Here is a 20,258-nt window from a genome sequence, read left to right on the forward strand (position 1 = left end):
TCATGTAACATAGTGGAGAAAGAGCTCTCCCACACACACACGGTCACCAACATGCTGTACTCACCCACATGCACTCTCCTCACACACACTTTCTTTCTCGCTCTCTCCCTCATTCTTCAAAGGGGAGCAGCATGTAGATCACTAAAAGAGCTAGGAACAGCTGATAGCTGAGCATGCAGTGCCAGGCAAGGCTACAGTATCACTAGTATTAGTAGTAAGACAGGCTAGGAGCAGCATACAGTAGAGTACAGTAGACAGGTTTGTGCTTCATACTCCGAGGTGAACACTGAGTATTGCTATGGTACTGGCCCAGGCAACCCAGTCAATACTAGTCTTCTAGATGAGTCATTCAGCAGTACAGTCAGACTGACAGACTAACGCAGCGCTTCAGTACTGATTTGTACAGCAGATCAGTCATACAGTACAGTCCCACTCCCACCAGCTTTACTTACTTGGGAACAGCTGTTTGAATATAACACAAGCCCCTAGCAAAATAGCAAAACTGGGAATTACCATTAAAGGATGGTCACATATAGCTTACACAGCATTCACAGATTGAATGTAAATATACAAGGGTATGTATGATGTACACAAACTCACACACATGCAATCACACATCCAAGTCATTTTGTGTCTGTCTGTGTGTGAGCTGTGAGTTTAAAATATGTGATGAGATGTGGTGAGTCACATTTTCCCATTCTGCGTGCCAGCGGGCCTTGACGTCGGGGGAATATGGGTCAGACAGTTGATTAGCAATGTGCCCTGACCTCTACGCTTTAATGCTTTTAAACCCACTGTATGACAACACATTACCATATCAGACTGGCTTAGTAATTGATCACAGGCCCTGGCAAATAGCCTAAATGTCCTGAACTGGGATGCTGCTGCACCTCTTACTAAGAATTGTAATATCCACCAACTCCACAAAAACACATGCTCTCAAAGTAGGCCCAATGCTAGAGCTAACCAGGGGAACGCTAGTAGCAGCAAATCAATTGTTACGTCATTGAGTTAAGGAAATAGTCATTTAGACTGTCTTCTTGAGATGTTTGAACTACTGAAGAGGTCAGTAATCCGTGTAAAATAAAAAATATTATCTTCCAACAGAATTTTATCAGAAAATACTACTTAAATCACAAACTATTTGCAGCACAAACCATCATGGCTTCCACCAGACAGGAAGTGAGGTCACACAGTGACCTGGCCAGTTGTAGGTTATAAAAAAGGGCCCAGAGTATTTCCTGGAAAACTCCTGGCCCTGTGTACAGTGCCTTGCAAAAGTATTCATCCCCTTGGCGTTTTTCCTATTTTGTTGCATTATAACCTGTAATTTAAATTGCTTTTTATTTGGATTTCATGTAATGGACATACACAAAATAGTCAAAATTGGTGAAGTGAAATTAAAAAAAGAACTTGTTTCAAAACATTCTACAAAATAAATAACAGAAAAGTGGTGGCTGCATATGTATTCACCCCCTTTGCTATGAAGCCCCCTAAATAAGATCGGGTGCAACCAATTACCTTCAGAAGTCACATAATTAGTTAAATAAAGTCCACCTGTGTGCAATCTAAGTGTCACATGATCTCAATATATATATATATATATATATATATATATATCTGTTCTGAAAGGCCCCAGAGTCTGCAACACCACTAAGCAAGGGGCACCACCAAGCAAGAGGCAACATGAAGACCAAGGAGCTCTCCAAACAGGTCAGGGACAAAGTTGTGGAGAAGTACAGATCAGGGTTGGCTTATAAAAAAATATCAGAAACTTTGAACATCCCACGGAGCACCATTAAATCCATTATTAAAAAATGGAAAGAATATGGCACCGCAACAAACCTGCCAAGAGAGGGCCGCCCACCAAAACTCACGGACCAGGCAAGGAGGGCATTAATCAGAGAGGCAACAAAGAGACCAAAGATAACCCTGAAGGAGCTGCAAAGGTCCACAGCTGAGATTGGAGTATCTGTCCATAGGACCACTTTAAGCCGTACACTCCACAGAGCTGGGCTTTACGGAAGAGTGGCCAGAAAAAAGCCATCGCTTAAAGAAAACAATAGGCAAACACGTGGAAGAAGGTACTCTGGTCAGATGAGACTAAAATTGAGCTTTTTGGCCATCAAGGAAAACGCTATGTCTGGCGCAAACCCAACACCTCTCATCACCCTGAGAACACCATCCCCACAGTGAAGCATGGTGGTGGCAGCATCATGCTGTGTGGTTGTTTTTCTATCGGCAGGTACTGGGAAACTGGTCAGAATTGAAGGAATGATAGATGGCTCTAAATACAGGGAAATTCTTGAGGGAAACCTGTTTCAGTCTTCCAGAGATTTGAGACTGGGACGGATGTTCACCTTCCAGCAGGACAATGACCCTAAGCATACTGCTAAAGCAACACTCGAGTGGTTTAAGGGGAAACATTTAAATGTCTTGGAATGGCCTAGTCAAAGCCCAGACCTCAATCCAATTGAGAATCTGTGGTATGACTTAAAGATTGCTGTACACCAGCGGAACCCATCCAACTTGTAGGAGCTGGATCAGTTTTGCCTTGAAGAATGGGCAAAAATCCCAGTGGCTAGATGTGCCAAGCTTATAGAGACATACCCCAAGAGACTTGCAGCTGTAATTGCTGCAAAAGATAGCTCTACAAAGTATAGACTTTGGGGGGGGTGAATAGTTATGCACGCTCAAGTTCAGTTGTCTTATTTCTTGTTTGTTTCACAATAAAAAAATATTTTGCATCTTCAAAGTGGTAGGCATGTTGTGTAAATCAAATGATACAAACCCCCCCAAAAATGCATTTGAATTCCAGGTTGTTAGGCAACAAAATAGGAAAAATGCCAAGGGGGTGAATACTTTCGCAAGCCACTGTATATATTCTCCCATGACAACAGAACAGGCCATGTGGCCGCACATAAGGTCTAATCTGTCTTGGTCTGCTAGACTGTGACTCCGGGATAGGCAAGGCTAAATCCAATTCAATTCCATAAACCTTATTATCCCAATTGTTACGTGGCAGTGCAGACAACATAGAATATACATATGTACATGACCAACAAGACAGGACAGACTGTTACAAACAACAACCACAGTAGAGTGGACTCCTGGCATCCACACAGAGGACCCAGAACATTCCACAGGCCTATGAGCCCAGTATGACACAGAACTAAATCTATGCCTCAGTAAATCTGATCAAAATACAAAGAAAGGCTTAATACTGTGGACCAACGGCTGGCCTGGTTGGCCTCAGACATGACTTAAGCCTTATGTGATGGAGAGATTATCAATGAGATCAGGGATTGACCAGACGAGAGAGTCTGCAGTGAGTCCCTCTACATTCCTCTCAGTCTGCCTGAATTCCTCTATCCCTTTCTCAATTTATTTATCCATCCCTTTCTCACGTTATTTATCACTTTCTCACGTTGTTACTTAAGCTATATAATATGACAAAAACATTACTAACTATATTTAAACCCTTTCCTTGATGTGCAATCTATAGGCCTGATGATGCCTGTTCATTCTGAATGTAGGGACAGTGGGCAGTACTTATAGTTGCTAGTATTGGAATGGTAGTTGTGCTAGAACAACACTGCTGGTGGTGCTGCTGAGTGAGTGTGGGTGGGGACAGTACTTACAGTAACTAGCATAATGCTAGTTGTTGTGTACTGTATGTGACAGGGGCAATACTTACCGAGCATACGAATGTACAGAGCAGTCTGATCTGAGCTGTCATATGAGATGGCCCCTCGTCTCTGAAGGAGAGGAAAGAGAACATAAAAAATAAACATGTTTTCAACTAATATTTATGCTTCAGAGACATTGGCAAATCAGAAGAGCACCAGAGAAATATGCAACGACATTAAAACACTTTAATAATCCAAGTAGTGGTGGCCTACAGTCTACTAAAGTCATTTGGGTTCAACTGATAAAGGATTTCCTCACAGGCTCACAAGTTGTCTGTCATCTGTTTGATGGTACACACACTCCATCTGTTTATCAGCTAGTGTGAGAAACATTCATGCTGCGTACCTACCCACACGCAAACACTCACACAGCGAGAGTGTGTGTGTGTGTGTGTGTACACCTGATATATGCATGTGTGTGTGTGTGCATGTGTAGTGTGTGAGAGCTGGTGCGGTATATGGTGTGGGAAGCTCTGTACTATGTGTAGGGGAACATGCTGTGCCAGACAGACTGAGTTGAGATGTCCGTCTGGTAAAACCTTAGAGTTAATCACACCTCATTTCCCCAGTAATAGGCTCCTTGTTACCGTGACGATAGAGCAAAGATGCTTGCTGATTAGGACAGCAGCAGATGACACTCGCACACACTTCCATAGACACTCTAGGCTTACAAAGCACGCAAGACAGAAAGAGAGGGGGGAAGACAACCACACACAAATAGCAAAAGAGAAAGTGAGACAACCCCACCAACCGACAGACCAGGCATTCCTTCTGACAGACTGAGAGGGTAAGAGTATTCATATAGCCAAGAGGAGAAGTCAAACATTGTGTCTAAAACGCACACAAACGTAGACCTAGGACAATACTAGATCATCCTGTGTGTGTGTGTGTGTGTGTGTGGTAGGTGTACATTGGTGCCTGGCCCTAATCAGCAGGTTTCAGTAACATAAGAGAGGACCTAACCAGGGGATATCCTCAACCTGCTGTCACCCACAGACAGACGCTCAGGCACGGCTTTGGCTCACCTCCCCTTGCACCACACACACACACAGAGTGTCTCCGGAGCTAGTCTCCCCATAGGGCTCCCCTCTCCCCTGGCCATCCAGCCAGCCAGGGTGTCCACAGAGGACACACCCCTCAGGCCCATGACGTCAATCGGCTCAGCCTCATTTACATTCATGATTTTTATCCATTACCATTCCCGCACTCAGTCTCTTTCTCTCCCTCCCTCGCTCATCCCCTCTGGGCTCTCCTCTCAAATGAAAAACAAAACGCTTTGAAGCCATATTCTCCCACAATGCAGTGTAGAGGCCGTGAAAACAGCAATTTATTGAGGCTTACGGGTGTCAACTGAAGGTTACATAATTATTATTATTAACATGTCTAAGCAGCTTGTTATAGCCTGGTCCTACTGGGAGTGGTCCCATCTGAAAAACAATCCTCTAACAGGGCTATGTTGACAAGTTTAACAACCACTGTCACACACACACACACACACACACACACATCCAACTGTAACCACTGATAAACCCAGATAAGGATCAGGGTTCGTCACCACCAAACCGTCACACACTATCTCTCTCTGGGTGTGTCCGTCTCCCTCTGACCCTAAGTGTCTTCTAATTCTAAGGTCACATGACGGCGGCGGCCAATCCGAGGCTAATATTTGACCGGCAGGCAAACAGGCGTGTCATGGTAGGTAATATGTGGTGCAGTGTGTTTACACACAGCACCGCCGCTTAGCGTGAGTAATATCCACCCTGTGTGTGGGCGGGGGGGAATTACGTGTGCTATTATGGCCACTTTGTATACAGAACAGCACCATACTCACAACACTCACAGCCTGGCACATCCTCACCTGCCCTGACACACCTCAGTGCAAACACACACTGAATACACACGTACTGTACACAACACACAGCATTGGTTTGGCACGTGTGCTAGTATGGTCACTTTGTCAATGTCACAGCTAAATGTGCAGAGGAATACACACACACACCCCATACAAAGATAAACAGACAGGCATAACCATAAGCAGAGAGACCCCAAACTAGTGCATATATATCACTAACACACACACACACCCCTCCCCCTCCCTCCTCCCTTTGGTGACATCTATTGCCGGCTTGTCTAATCTGGCCTGTACTGTCACTCATCACGTCAGTTAGCAGCCAACTGGCAGGATTACCAGGCCCCCCTCAGGCCGGGGTCAGGAAACTTCTCCAAGGTCACTGGGTTTGTAGGTCTAAGGTTAGAGGTCAGACTGGACTGAGGCGTCAACCCTGGGCCATGTGAAACCATAGAGATCAGGTTAGTGTCTGTAGTTTGTCATTTACTTGTGTGAAACTGTGAACAAACTAACAAAGGTGTGTCCTAAACCTACCTTTTTTGCCTGGAGAACCGTTTTGGTTTAAGTAAACAAAGACAAACGTTTGTAGACATAATTCAAGTGTAACGCATCTAGACACTTTTTTCAGCATTGAGTTTGATCTCATGTGTAGCCTAGCTGACACTACTGTAGGTGTACTTGAAGCTAAATCTAAACCCAAGCAGACAGCTCCCCAGCGCTGTGAATGATCATTGATGCCAAGTCTAGCAGCTCCAGGCCTTTAAAGTGGTGTTAAGCAGAGCCTGGTCAAAGCTCATCCACACACACTTCCCTGTTTTAGCCCCAAGGCAATTTCACTTACAATGTAGGTGTGCCAAACAAAACCCATTGATTTCAAGGTTTAACAAACCATACAATGAACAAGGACTACTTTTAACAATTTACACTGACGATTTTACAAAAATACATTTACTGGAAGAACTGTGCAGATGCAAAGTTTGGTAACAGAATTTCTGTAAAATTTCCCTCCGTTTTTTTTTTGTGTCCATGTTTTCCAAAAACTCTTAAATAGCTGCTTCAAATTAACGTCATTTGCAGAAAGAATGGGATGTCAGCTATGACGTGACACACTGACTTTGAAAAACCTCTTTTGGTTATTGAAATACACTAAGTGAAGTGGATTTACACCCAGTAACGGAATTTCATCATGGACCCCTGATCTGTACTACACAGAAATGCTTAATTATGGATATGAATGTCATTAGCTTCATGGTGTTGTATCCTAAATAGGTACACAAAAAAAAGATATAAAATATGCAATATCCTCCTTTGCATATTTGGGTATTATTCTACACACTGTTCCGGTCTGGTTTAAATGAGCTCTGCCCCCAAACAAGACCAGATTTGGTTGGTCCAGACCGGAACAAATCTGAACCAATCATAGATGTCTATGTTTCACAAGTTTGGACAACAAAAGTACAGCACAGTAGAGTAGAGTTCAGTACATTATAGTGTACTCAACTCTAGTGTGCACTACTGTGTACTGTACTGTACAGTACAGTACTCTACTGTCCAAACTTTTGAACAAAACTGTGGTTTGTGACTACTACGATTTCCCATTCTAGCCAATTCAATTGCAGAAATTCCTTTACCAAATCAGTAAAATAAAAAAACGAATTAAAAGAGTAACGGATTTGAGTTTGAATCACTTAATTAAACAAATTGATATCAGTAAAAACTAATTGATAGGTCATTGAAAATGGGTCGTGGATGGGTATTCCAGCATGACAATGACCCAAAACACACGGCCAAGGCAACAAAGGAGTGGCTCAAGAAGAAGCACATTAAGGTCCTGGAGTGGCCTAGCCAGTCTCCAGACCTTAATCCCATAGAAAATCTGTGGAGGGAGCTGAAGGTTTGAGTTGCCAAACGTCAGGCTCGAAACCTTAATGACTTGGAGAAGATCTGCAAAGAGGAGTGGGACAAAATCCCTCCTGAGATGTGTGCAAACCTGGTGGCCAACTACAAGAAACGTCTGACCTCTGTGATTGCCAACAAGGGTTTTGCCACCAAGTACTAAGTCATGTTTTGCAGAGGGGTCAAATACTTATTTCCCTCATTAAAATGCAAATCAATTTATAACATTTTTGACATGCATTTTTCTGGATTTTTTTGTTGTTATTATTCTGTCTCTCACGGTTCAAATAAACCTACCATTAAAATTATAGACTGATCATGTCTTTGTCAGTGGGCAAATGTACAAAATCATCAGGGGATCAAATACTTTTATCCTATTTTTACAAAATGGACTCAGCTTTTATCTGACACCCAATTTGAAATGCGCCTATGAACTTCACGTTGGTGCTCATGGGTCCTTCTGAATGGAAATGACCCTCAGTGATAAAACCCGATTTCCTCATGCGGTCAGTGGTAAAAATACTGGGTTCTAGCTGAGGACAGCCTTCCCACTCGCACACAGACACCAAGCCCCTCACAACAATGACTGAAGTTGATCTTCTACCTATCTGGCAACAAGCAGTTACAACTCGCTATTTGCATTTGAGGTTTGGTCCAACATATACAAAAAGCATAAACTAAAATTGGTCATATCATATGGATAACAAAACACATTTACATTATTTTACTCTGAGAGGAGATCATAACCACTGTAACGATACCCTTTGTATGTCTCAAATGGATAAATCACCTCTACCCGCCGTTCTATTGGCGAACGTGCAATCACTGGAGAATAAATGGGATGAGCTCCGTTCAAGACTATCCTATTAAACATGATCTGAAAAACGGTAATATCCTATTTTTCTCTGAGTCGTGGCTGAACAAGGACATGGTAAATATAGATCTAGCTGTTTTTTTCTATACAGTGGGGAAAAAAAGTATTTAGTCAGCCACCAATTGTGCAAGTTCTCCCACTTAAAAAGATGAGAGAGGCCTGTAATTTTCATCATAGGTACACGTCAACTATGACAGACAAAATGAGAAAAAAATTCCAGAAAATCACATTGTAGGATTTTTTATGATTTTATTTGCAAATTATGGTGGAAAATAAGTATTTGGTCAATAACAAAAGTTTCTCAATACTTTGTTATATACCCTTTGTTGGCAATGACACAAGTCAAACGTTTTCTGTAAGTCTTCACAAGGTTTTCATACACTGTTGCTGGTATTTTGGCCCATTCCTCCATGCAGATCTCCTCTAGAGCAGTGATGTTTTGGGGCTGTCGCTGGGCAACACGGACTTTCAACTCCCTCCAAAGATTTTCTATGGGGTTGAGATCTGGAGACTGGCTAGGCCACTCCAGGACCTTGAAATGCTTCTTACGAAGCCACTCCTTCGTTGCCCGGGCGGTGTGTTTGGGATCATTGTCATGCTGAAAGACCCAGCCACGTTTAATCTTCAATGCCCTTGCTGATGGAAGGAGGTTTTCACTCAAAATCTCACGATACATGGCCCCATTCATTCTTTCCTTTACACGGATCAGTCGTCCTGGTCCCTTTGCAGAAAAAACAGCCCAAAAGCATAATGTTTCCACCCCCATGCTTCACAGTAGGTATGGTGTTCTTTGGATGCAACTCCGCATTCTTTGTCCTCCAAACATGACGAGTTGAGTTTTTACCAAAAAGTTCTATTTTGGTTTCATCTGACCATATGACATTCTCCCAATCCTCTTCTGGATCATCCAAATGCACTCTAGCAAACTTCAGACGGGCCTGGACATGTACTGGCTTAAGCAGGGGGGACACGTCTGGCACTGCAGGATTTGAGTCCCTGGCGGCGTAGTGTGTTACTGATGGTAGGCTTTGTTACTTTGGTACCAGCTCTCTGCAGGTCATTCACTAGGTCCCCCCGTGTGGTTCTGGGATTTTTGCTCACCGTTCTTGTGATCATTTTGACCCCACGGGGTGAGATCTTGCGTGGAGCCCCAGATCGAGGGAGATTATCAGTGGTCTTGTATGTCTTCCATTTTCTAATAATTGCTCCCACAGTTGATTTCCCTCAAACCAAGCTGCTTACCTATTGCAGATTCAGTCTTCCCAGCCTGGTGCAGGTCTACAATTTTGTTTCTGGTGTCCTTTGACAGCTCTTTGGTCTTGGCCATAGTGGAGTTTGGAGTGTGACTGTTTGAGGTTGTGGACAGGTGTATTTTATACTGATAACAAGTTCAAACAGGTGCCATTAATACAGGTAACGAGTGGAGGACAGAGGAGCCTCTTAAAGAAGAAGTTACAGGTCTGTGAGAGCCAGAAATCTTGCTTGTTTGTAGGTGACCAAATACTTATTTTCCACCATAATTTGCAAATAAATTCATAAAAAATCCTACAATGTGATTTTCTGGAAAAACATTTCTCAATTTGTCTGTCATAGTTGACGTGTACCTATGATGAAAATTACAGGCCTCACTCATCTTTTTAAGTGGGAGAACTTGCACAATTGGTGGCTGACTAAATACTTTTTTTCCCCACTGTACATCAGGAGGACACAACGGTGGCATCGGGGAAGTTCATGTGAGATTGTGCGTCTGTTATTAAGGAAGTCTCGAGGTTCTGCACGCATGAGTTAGAATACCTCAAGATAAGCTGTTGACCAAGAGTTATATATTTTTCATAGCTGTGTACCACCACAAACAGATGCTGGCACTAAGACCGCACTCAACAAGTTGTATAGGGCCATAAGCAAACAAGACAATGCTCCTAGTGGCCAGTGACTTTAATGCAGGAAAACTGAAATCAGTTTTACCTTTCTACCAGCATGTCACCTGTGCAATTCCAGGCAATAAATAAATACAATTACTCTAGATCACCTTTACTCCACACACAGAGACGCATACAAAGCTCTCCCTCGATTTGGCAAATCTGACCATAACTTTATCCTCCGGATTCCTGCTTACAAGTAAAAACTCAAACCGGAAGTACCAGTGACCCGCTCAATACGGAAGTGGTCTGATGAAGCGGGTGCTAAACTAGACTGGAATATGTTCTGGGATTCATCCGACGGCATTGAGGAGTTTACCACATCAGTCACCGGCTTCATTAATAAGTGCATCGATGACGTCGATGTGACCGTACGTACATATCCTAACCAGAAGCCATGGATTACAGGCAACAGTCGCACTGAACTAAAGGCTAGAGCTGCCACTTTCAAGGAGCGGGACACTAATCTGTCCGCTTACAAGAAATCCCACTACGCCCTCCGATGAACCATCAAACAGGCATAGCGTCAACACAGGACCAAGATCAAGTCCTACTACACCGGCTCTGACGCTCGTTCGATATGGCAGGGCTTGCAAACTATCACAGATTACAAAGGGAAACCCAGCCGCGAGCTGTCCAGTGGTGCGAGCCTTTTAGACGAGCTAAATACATTCTATGTCCGCGTCGAGGCTAGCAACACTGAACCAGCCCCGCTCCTGTACTTCTTGTTCACCCACCACTGCGTGGCCGTGCACGACTCCAACACCATCATTAAAAGGCCTGATCACCGACAACGATGAGACAGCATACAGGGAGGAGGTCAGAGACCTGGCAGTGTGGTGCCAGGACAACAACCTCTCCTTCAACATCAGCAAGACAAAGGAGCTGATTGTGGACTACATTAAACAGAGGGCCGAGCACGCCCCCCCCCATCCACATCGATGGGGCTGTAGTGGAGCAGGTCGAGAGCTTCAAGTTCCTGTGTCCACATCACTAAAGGAATGATCATGGTCCACACACATCAACACAGTCGTGGAGGGCACGACAATGGCTCTTCCCCCTCAGGAGGCTGAAAATATTTGGCATGGGACCGCAGATCCTCAAAAAGTTATATAGCTGCACCATTGAGAGCATCTTGACTGGCTGCATCACCGCTTGGTTTGGCAACTGCTTGGCATGCGATCGCAAGCTGCTAAAGAGGGTAGTGCGTACAGCCCAGTACATCAATGGGGCCGAACTCTCTGCCATCCAGGACCTCTATACTAGGTGGTGTCAAAAGAAGGCCCTAAACATTTTTTAAAGACTCCAGCCACCCAAGTCATAGACTGTTCTCCCAGCCAATCAGAATAGGTTTCCCACCCCACCAAGTGGTCTGCTGTTGTGAGGCCGGTTAGACGTACTGCCAAATTCTCTAAAACGACTTCGGAGGCAGTTTATAGACATTACATTCTCTGGCAACAGCTCTGGTGGATATTCCTGCAGTCAGCATGCCAACTGCACGCTCCCTCAAAACTTGACACATCTGTGGCGTTGTGTTGTGTGACAAAACCGCACATTTTAAAAGTGGCCTTTTAATTGTCCCCAGCACAAGGTGCACCTGTGTAATGATCATGCTGTTTAATCTGCTTCTGGATATACCACACCTGTCAGGTGGATGGATTATCTTGGCAAAGGAGAAATGCTCACTAACAGGGACTTAAACAAATTTGTGCACAGAATGAGAGAAATAAGCTTTTTGTGCGTATGGAACATTTATGGGATTTTTTTTAATGCAGGTCATGAAACCAGTACTTGACATGTTGCGTTTATATTTTTTGTTCAGTGTATACACAGACCGATTTGGGTTTTTACTTTATCTTCTATAACGGTATTTGAATGTTTGGTTTGTTAAATGGGATACGATGTGTGTAACGTCCATTTTTAAATGTAATCCGCTACTTGAGTCATCCCACTCCGCACTCTCTCCATGCCGCTTTCCACACGGAACTAGCCCCGTCCCGTCACTCAAAGAGCGCATTTGTCGTTGCTCGACCAGTAGACACTTGCGTTCAGTCTGCATGGTCAATGCAGCACATGCAACAATGTTGATGACAATGATGCGGTTTCTACTTTGCGTCTTAATACAAATCCACAAGCATTCTATAATTGCACTATTATCTTGTGGGTTTTTTTACATCTGCAAACAGCTAGTTTGTCTTTTCTTAGAAAGTTGTGGCTAAATCGTGTTAGCCGCTAATGCTAAATCGCTAGCTATCTAATAAATGTACTGAGTCAGAACAAATGTAGCTAGCTATACAGCCCGATACAAGTGATGGTGTAGGCCTAAATCAGCATGTTGTTTGTGCAACAGTATCTTCTAAAACCAAAGATGAGGCGAAGCATGAATATGTTAGCTACATGAAGTAACTAATAGAAAACATTTAATGTAGCCAAAGATCATAAGGTCCCCTAGGAAACACTGACCAACACTTTGGTTCCTACCCGGTCACAATAATTCCTCCCTGGCATTTTCATTCGTTGTCATGGCATTAAGATTGCACTGAATGAGTTGTACAAGGCCATAAATCAACAGGAAAACGCTCATCCAGATGCAGCGCTCCTAGTGGCCGGGGACTTTAATGCAGGGAAACTTAAATCCTTTCTACCTAATTTCTACCAGCATGTTAAATGTGCAACCAGAGGAAATAAAACTCTAGACCACCTTTACTCCACACACAGAGACGCATACAAAGCTCTCCCTCGCCCTCCATTTGGCAAATCTGACCATAACTCTATCCTCCTGATTCCTGCTTATAAGCAAAAATCTAAAGCAGGAAGCACCAGTGACTCGGTTAATAAAAAAAGTGGTCAGATGACGCAGATGCTAAGCTACAGGACTGTTTTGCTAGCACAGACTGGAACATGTTCCGGGATTCTTCAGATAGCATTGAGGAGTACACCACATCAGTCACTGGCTTCATCAATAAGTGCATCGATGATGTCGTCCCCACAGTGACCGTACGTACATACCCCAACCAGAAGCCATGGATTACAGGAAACATCCGCACTGAGCTAAAGGGTAGAGCTGCCGCTTTCAAGGAACGGGACTCTAACCCAGACGCTTATAAGAAATCCCGCTATGCCCTCCGACGAACCATCAAACAGGCAAAGAGTCAATACAGGACTAAGATTGAATCGTACTACACCGGCTCTGATGCTCTTCGGATGTGGCAGGGCTTGAAAACTATTACAGACTACAAAGGGAAGCACAGCCGCGAGCTGCCCAGTGACACAAGCCTACCAGACGAGCTAAACCACTTCTATGCTCGCTTCGAGGCAAGCAACACTGAAGCATGCATGAGAGCACCAGCTGTTCCGGATGACTATGTGATCACGCTCTCCGTAGCCGATGTGAGTAAGACTTTTAAGCAGGTCAACATTCACAAGGCCGCAGGGCCAGACGGATTAACAGGACGTGTACTCCGAGCATGTGCTGACCAACTGGCAAGTGTCTTCACTGACATTTTCAACATGTCCCTGACGGAGTCTGTAATACCAACATGTTTCAAGCAGACCACCATGGTGCCCAAGGACTCTAAGATAACCTGCCTAAATTACTACCGACCCGTAGCACTGACGTCTGTAGCCATGGAGTGCTTTGAAAGGCTGGTCATGGCTCACATCAACAGCATTATCCCAGAAACCCTAGACCCACTCCAATTTGCATACCGCCCCAACAGATCCACAGATGATGCAATCTCTATTGCACTCCACACTGCACTTTCCCACCTGGACAAGAGGAACACCTACGTGAGAATGCTATTCATTGACTACAGCTCAGCATTCAACACCATAGTGCCCTCTAAGCTCATCACTAAGCTAAGGATCCTGGGACTAAACACCTCCCTCTGCAACTGGATCCTGGACTTCCTGACGGGCCGCCCCCAGGTGGTAAGGGTAGGTAACAACACATCTGCCACACTGATCCTCAACACGGGGGCCCCTCAGGGGTGCGTGCTCAGTCCCCCTCCTGTACTCTCTGTTCACCCATGACTGCATGGCCAGGCACGACTCCAACACCATCATTAAGTTTGCCGACGACACAACAGTGGTAGGCCTGATCACCGACAACGATGAGACAGCCTATAGGGAGGAGGTCAGAGACCTGGCCGTGTGGTGCCAGGACAACAACCTCTCCCTCAACGTGACCAAGACAAAGGAGATGTTTGTGGACTACAGGAAAAAAAAAGAGGACTGAGCACGCCCCCACTCTCATCGACGGGGCTGTAGTGGAACAGGTTGAGAGCTTCAAGTTCCTTGGTGTCCACATCACCAACGAACTATCATGGTCCAAACACACCAAGACAGTCGTGAAGAGGGCACGACAAAGCCTATTCCCCCTCAGGAGACTGAAATGATTTGGCATGGGTCCTCAAAAAATTCTACAGCTGCACCATCCTGACTGGTTGCATCACCGCCTGGTATGGCAACTGCTTGGCCTCCGACCGCAAGGCACTACAGAGGGTAGTGCGTACGGCCCAGTACATCACTGGGGCCAAGCTTCCTGCCATCCAGGACCTCTATACCAGGCGGTGTCAGAGGAAGGCCCTCAAAATTGTCAAAGACTCCAGCCACCCTAGTCATAGACTGTTCTCTCTGCTACCGCACGGCAAGCGGTACCGGAGTGCCAAGTCTAGGTCCAAAAGACTTCTCAACAGCTTCTACCCCCAAGCCATAAGACTCCTGAACAGCTAATCATGGCTGCCCGGACTATTTGCACTGCCCCCCCACCCCATCCTTTTTACGCTGCTGCTACTCTGTTAATTATTTATGCAGTCACTTTAACTCTACCCACATGTACATATTACCTCAACTACCTCAAATAGCCGGTGCCCCCGCACATTGACTCTGCAACGGTACCCCCCTGTATATATAGCCTCCCTACTGTTATTTTATTTTACTTCTGCTCTTTTTTTTCTCAACACTTTTTTTTTGTTGTTGGTTTATTTTTATAAAAATAAATGCACTGTTGGTTAAGGTCTGTAAGTAAGCATTTCACTGTAATGTCTGCACCTGTTGTATTCGGCGCATGTGACCAATAAAATTTGATTTGATTTGTAAACACTGTATTCCAAAGTGGCCACTATTATATTCTAACTATAGAATGATAATAATCATTCTATTTCCATGATTCCAACAGTTCACCCAAGTGTTTTGATCTAAATCGCAAGTCAAATCGCAATTGTAACATTTGGTTAAAAATAAGCTCTAGATTGTTTGCCAATATCATGCAGCCCTATGAACAGTATTAAACAAATCCGAATGGAGGAAGACCCATTGATATCACTTAGAATGGAGGAAGACCCATTGATATCACTTAGAATGGAGGAAGACCCATTGATATCACTTAGAATGGAGGAAGACCCATTGATATCACTTAGAATGGAGGAAGACCCATTGATATCACTTAGAATGGAGGAAGACCCATTGATATCACTTAGAATGGAGGAAGACCCATTGATATCACTTAGAATGGAGGAAGACCCATTGATATCACTTAGAATGGAGGAAGACCCATTGATATCACTTAGAATGGAGGAAGACCCATTGATATCACTTAGAATGTATGCGTTGCCACCCTAGGGTCACACACACACACCTCAAAGCTAATGTAGAATTTGTATTATTCAAAGACATAAAATACCGTCATAAACTAGAAAATACAGTGACATTATATTTTGGCCATATCGCCCAGCCCTACCTATATGTATATTTACGGGGTATCTGGAAAAAGCCACAGGATGTTTTTTTCAATACCGTCAAAGCAATTTAATTGAAGTTTTTCAATAAATTCGAATATTTGTAGTTACTTAAGTTAATACCCGCAGTCAACTGGTGAAATACGTTAGGAGATAAAGTGTTCTCATTCTTCATTATGTCACATTATGAAGCTTACCGTAGTTTCCCAGACCAGATGCGCTAGCCACGTTTGTAAATAGTGCAACGGAAGACAGCAGGAGCTGGTGAGTCCATAGAGTTCTACAGTTGAAGTCGGAAGTTTACATACACCTTAGCCAACTACATTTAAACTGTTTTTCACTATTCCTGACATTTAATCCTAGTATAAAATTCCCTGTCTTAGGTCAGTTAGGATCACCACTTTATTTTAAGAATGTGAAATGTCAGAATAATAGTAGCGAGAATAATTTATTATTTCAGGTTTTATTTATTTCATCACATTCCCAGTGGGTTAGAAGTTTACATACACTCAATTAGTATTTGGTAGCATTGCCTTAAAATGTTTAACTTGGGTCAAACGTGTCGGGTAGCCTTCCACAATCTTCCTGACGGAGCTGGTGTAACTGAGTCAGGTTTGTAGGCCTCCTTGCTCGCACACGCTTTTTCAGTTCTGCCCACACATTTTCTATAGGATTGAGGTCAGGGCTTTGTGATGGCCACCCCAATATCTTAACTTTGTTGTCCTTAAGCCATTTTGCCACAACTTTGGAAGTATGCTTGGGGTCTTTGTCCATTTGGAAGACCCATTTGCGACCAAGCTTTAAACTTTGACTGATGTCTTGAGATGTTGCTTCAATATAGCCACAATTTTCCTTCCTCATGATGCCATCTATTTTGCGAAGTGCACCAGTCCCTCTTGCAGCAAAGCACCCCCACAGCATGATGCTGCCACACCCATGCTTCACAGTTGGGATGGTGTTCTTCAGCTTGCAAGCAACCACCTTTTTCCTCCAAACATAACGATGGTCATTATGGCCAAACAGTTCTATTTTTGGTTCATCAGACCAGAGGACATTTCTCCAAAAAGTACAATCTTTGTCCCCATGTGCAGTTGCAAACCATAGTCTGGCTTTTTTATGGCGGTTTTGGAGCAGTGGCTTCTTCCTTGCTGAGCAGCCTTTCAGGTTATGTCGATATAGGACTCGTTTTAGGACTCGCTGTGGATATAGATACTTTTGTACCTGTTTCCTCCAGCATCTTCACAAGGACCTTTGCTGTTGTTCTGGGAATGATTTGCACTTTTCGCACCAAATTATGTTCATCTCTAGGGGTCTCCTTCCTGAGCGGTATGACGGCTGCGTGCTCCCATGGTGTTTATACTTGCGTACTATTGTTTGTACAGATGAACGTGCTACCTTCAGGCGTTTGGAAATTGCTCCCAAGGATGAATCAGACTTGTGGAGGTATACAATTATTATTTTTTTTGAGGTCTTAGCGGATTTCTTTTGATTTTCCCATGATGTCAAGCAAAGAGGCGCTGAGTTTGAAGGTAGGCCTTGAAATACATCCACAGGTACACCTCCAATTGACTCAAATGATGTCAATTAGCCTATGACATCATTTTCTGGAATTTTCCAAGCTGTTTAAAGGCAGTCAACTTAGTGTATGTAAACTTCTGACCCACTGGAATTGTGATACAGTGAATTATAAGTGAAATAATCTGTCTGTAAACAATTGTTGGAAAAATGACTTGTGTCATGCACAAAGTAGATGTCCTAAACGACTTGCCAAAACTATAGTTTGTTAACAAGACATTTGTGGAGTGGTTGAAAAACGAGTTTTAAATGACTCCAACCTAAGTGTATGTAAACTTCCGACTTCAACTGTTTATCTATCGGCGAGTCTCTGTTGTGCCGTGCACATGAGGTGAAGAAGATACACTTGTATGCATTTCACTACTAAATGTTTGCCATCAGATATCTCATAAATGGCTTTCTGCCAGAAGTCCAATATGAGTTCTGTACAGCTGCCAAAAGTGTTAAACAAAAAAATATATATTTTATCTTTGAGATTCTTCAAATAGCCACCCTTTGCCTTGATGACAGCTTTGCACACTCTTGGCATTCTCTCAACCAGCTTCACCTGGAATGCTTTTCCAACAGTCTTGAAGGAGTTTTTCACATATGCTTAGCACTTGTTGGCTGCTTTTCCTTCACTCTGCCGTCCGACTCCTCCCAAACCATTTCAATTGGGTTGAGGTCGGGGGATTGTGGAGGCCAGGTCATCTGATGCAGCACTCCATCACTCTCCTTCTTAGTAATATATAGCCCTTACACAGCCTGGAGGGGTGTTGGGTCATTGTCCTGTTGAAAAACAAATGATAGTCCCACTAAGCCCAAACTAGATGGGATGGCGTATCGCTGAAGAATGCAGTGGTAGCCATGCTGGTTAAGTGTGCCTTGAATTCTAAATAAAATCACAGACAGTGTCACCAGCAAAGCACCCCCACACCATAACACCTCCTCCTCCATGCTTTACGATGGAAACTACACTTGCAGAGATCATCCGTTCACCCACACAGCGTCTCTCAAAGACACGGCGGTTGGAACCAAAAATCTCCAGTTTGGACTCCAGACCAAAGGACAAATTTCCACCGGTCTAATGTCCATTGCTCGTGTTTCTTGGCCCAAGCAAGTCTTTTTTTCTTATTGGTGTCCTTTAGTAGTGGTTTCTTTAAGTAAGCATTTCACTGTTAGTCTACACCTGTTGTTTATGAAGCATGTGACAAATACAATTTGATAAGCATCTTCTTATCCAGCTAGGCGCCACTTGATTTCAACATCTAAACAAAGTGAACAGGCTATGTTGTTAAAACAGTTGGAGAGGGTCTTAGGGTTGAAGGCTTATATTTAGCCTAGTTATAATTTTACAAGCCCAGAATTCATTCGATTATTCCCGACTGCTTGAAATGCAGTGTATTGACCTTTAAAAATGGTGCAACCAAGCTTATTTATAGAAAAAAAAAGTATCATGAATCGCCACCTAAGTAAAAAATAGATATATTATTGAGATATGATTTTTCGGCCATATCGCCCAGCCCTAGCTGAGGTCAGCCCAGAGACAGACAGCACAGGTCAAACTAAGGAGGAAGCCTAGCACTATGCCCATAAACTCTGGAATATCAGCCACACACACACACAGCATGCCTGTAAACTGAGAGAGCTAAAAGCAGCTGGAGACAGCAGAGCTTCATAAAAGGTGAAAACTTCCTCCTAAGAGTTATACCCTTGCGGTGCAATGCTGTAATATGCCATGGCACATTCCAGTAAGGCAGTGCTAAAGCCATAAAGCCATTCTAGGGCGGCAGGTAGCTTAGTGGTTAAGAGCGTTGTGCCAGTAACCGAAAGGTCGCTGGTTCTAATCCCCGAGCCGACTAGGTGAAAAATCTGTCGATGTGCCCTTGAGCAAGGCACTTAACCCTAATTGCTCCTGTAAGTCGCTCTGGATAAGAGCGTCTGCTAAATGACTAATTATTATAAACCTGGACTTTACTGCAACGCTGCTTAGACAAAGCCACAGATTGAGTCTAACACTGGTTTATGGGGACACACTCCACTCTGGCACCTATACACACACAGCTGTATCTAACCCAGATGGTGGTGGGGGTGTCTGTCGTAGCCGGCCACGACCGGGAGACCAATGGGGCGGCGCACAATTGGCCCAGCGTCGTCCAGGGTAGGGGAGGGAATGGCCGGCAGGGATGTAGCTCAGTTGGTAGAGCATAGCGTTTGCAACGCCAGGGTTGTGGGTTTGATTCCCACGGGGGGCCAGTATGAAAAAAATAATAATGTATGCACTCACTAACTGTAAGTCGCTCTGGATAAGAGCATCTGCTAAATGACTCAAATGTAAATGTATGCACACTCCTGGGCTGTTGTAGTTTTCACTGCAGTGGAATTTTGTAGGCAGGTATTGAAACACCCGTTGCATGTGACGTGAATCAAGGTAGAAATTGAATTATTCAAACCTCTACTCTAAATGTTTCTAGAATGTGTTAGTGTCAGTCAACTTAGTCTATACCTGGTAAAATAAGAGAGATGTGGTGAGAACTGTATGGTTTGTTTAGGCCCTACCTGTTTCCTACTATAAACGAGCTCCTGAAGTTAAGTCCTCTATCTATCCCTGGAGGAGTGGAGATTACTGTTGATTTAGTTTAGGCCTATCTCAAACCTTTCCAGTTGAATGCCTTGATCAGGTGGGTACCGGTTTCACCAAAAGCTGACAAGGAACCACAAGCAGAAGAGTCATGTGAA

The 20,258-nt window shown here is 43.9% G+C and overlaps 1 protein-coding gene across 3 annotated transcripts in view; it reads right to left on the reverse strand.

Annotated features, from left to right (window-relative positions):
* The window catches only part of LOC121569241 (high affinity cAMP-specific 3',5'-cyclic phosphodiesterase 7A), a 33,973-nt gene that overhangs the window by 9,437 nt on the left and 4,278 nt on the right, over positions 1-20,258 (reverse strand). For 2 of the 3 annotated variants that reach the window (XM_041880040.2, XM_041880039.2), the window contains exon 2: positions 3,698-3,758. In XM_041880040.2, the coding sequence (XP_041735974.1) occupies positions 3,698-3,758 (61 nt within the window). Of the gene's footprint in view, positions 1-452; positions 486-3,697; positions 3,759-20,258 lie in introns of all 3 variants that reach the window. The other variant, XM_041880038.2, reaches the window with a different exon arrangement.

The sequence above is a fragment of the Coregonus clupeaformis genome, chromosome 7, assembly GCF_020615455.1.
Source record: "Coregonus clupeaformis isolate EN_2021a chromosome 7, ASM2061545v1, whole genome shotgun sequence".
Taxonomy (NCBI): Eukaryota; Metazoa; Chordata; class Actinopteri; order Salmoniformes; family Salmonidae; genus Coregonus; species Coregonus clupeaformis.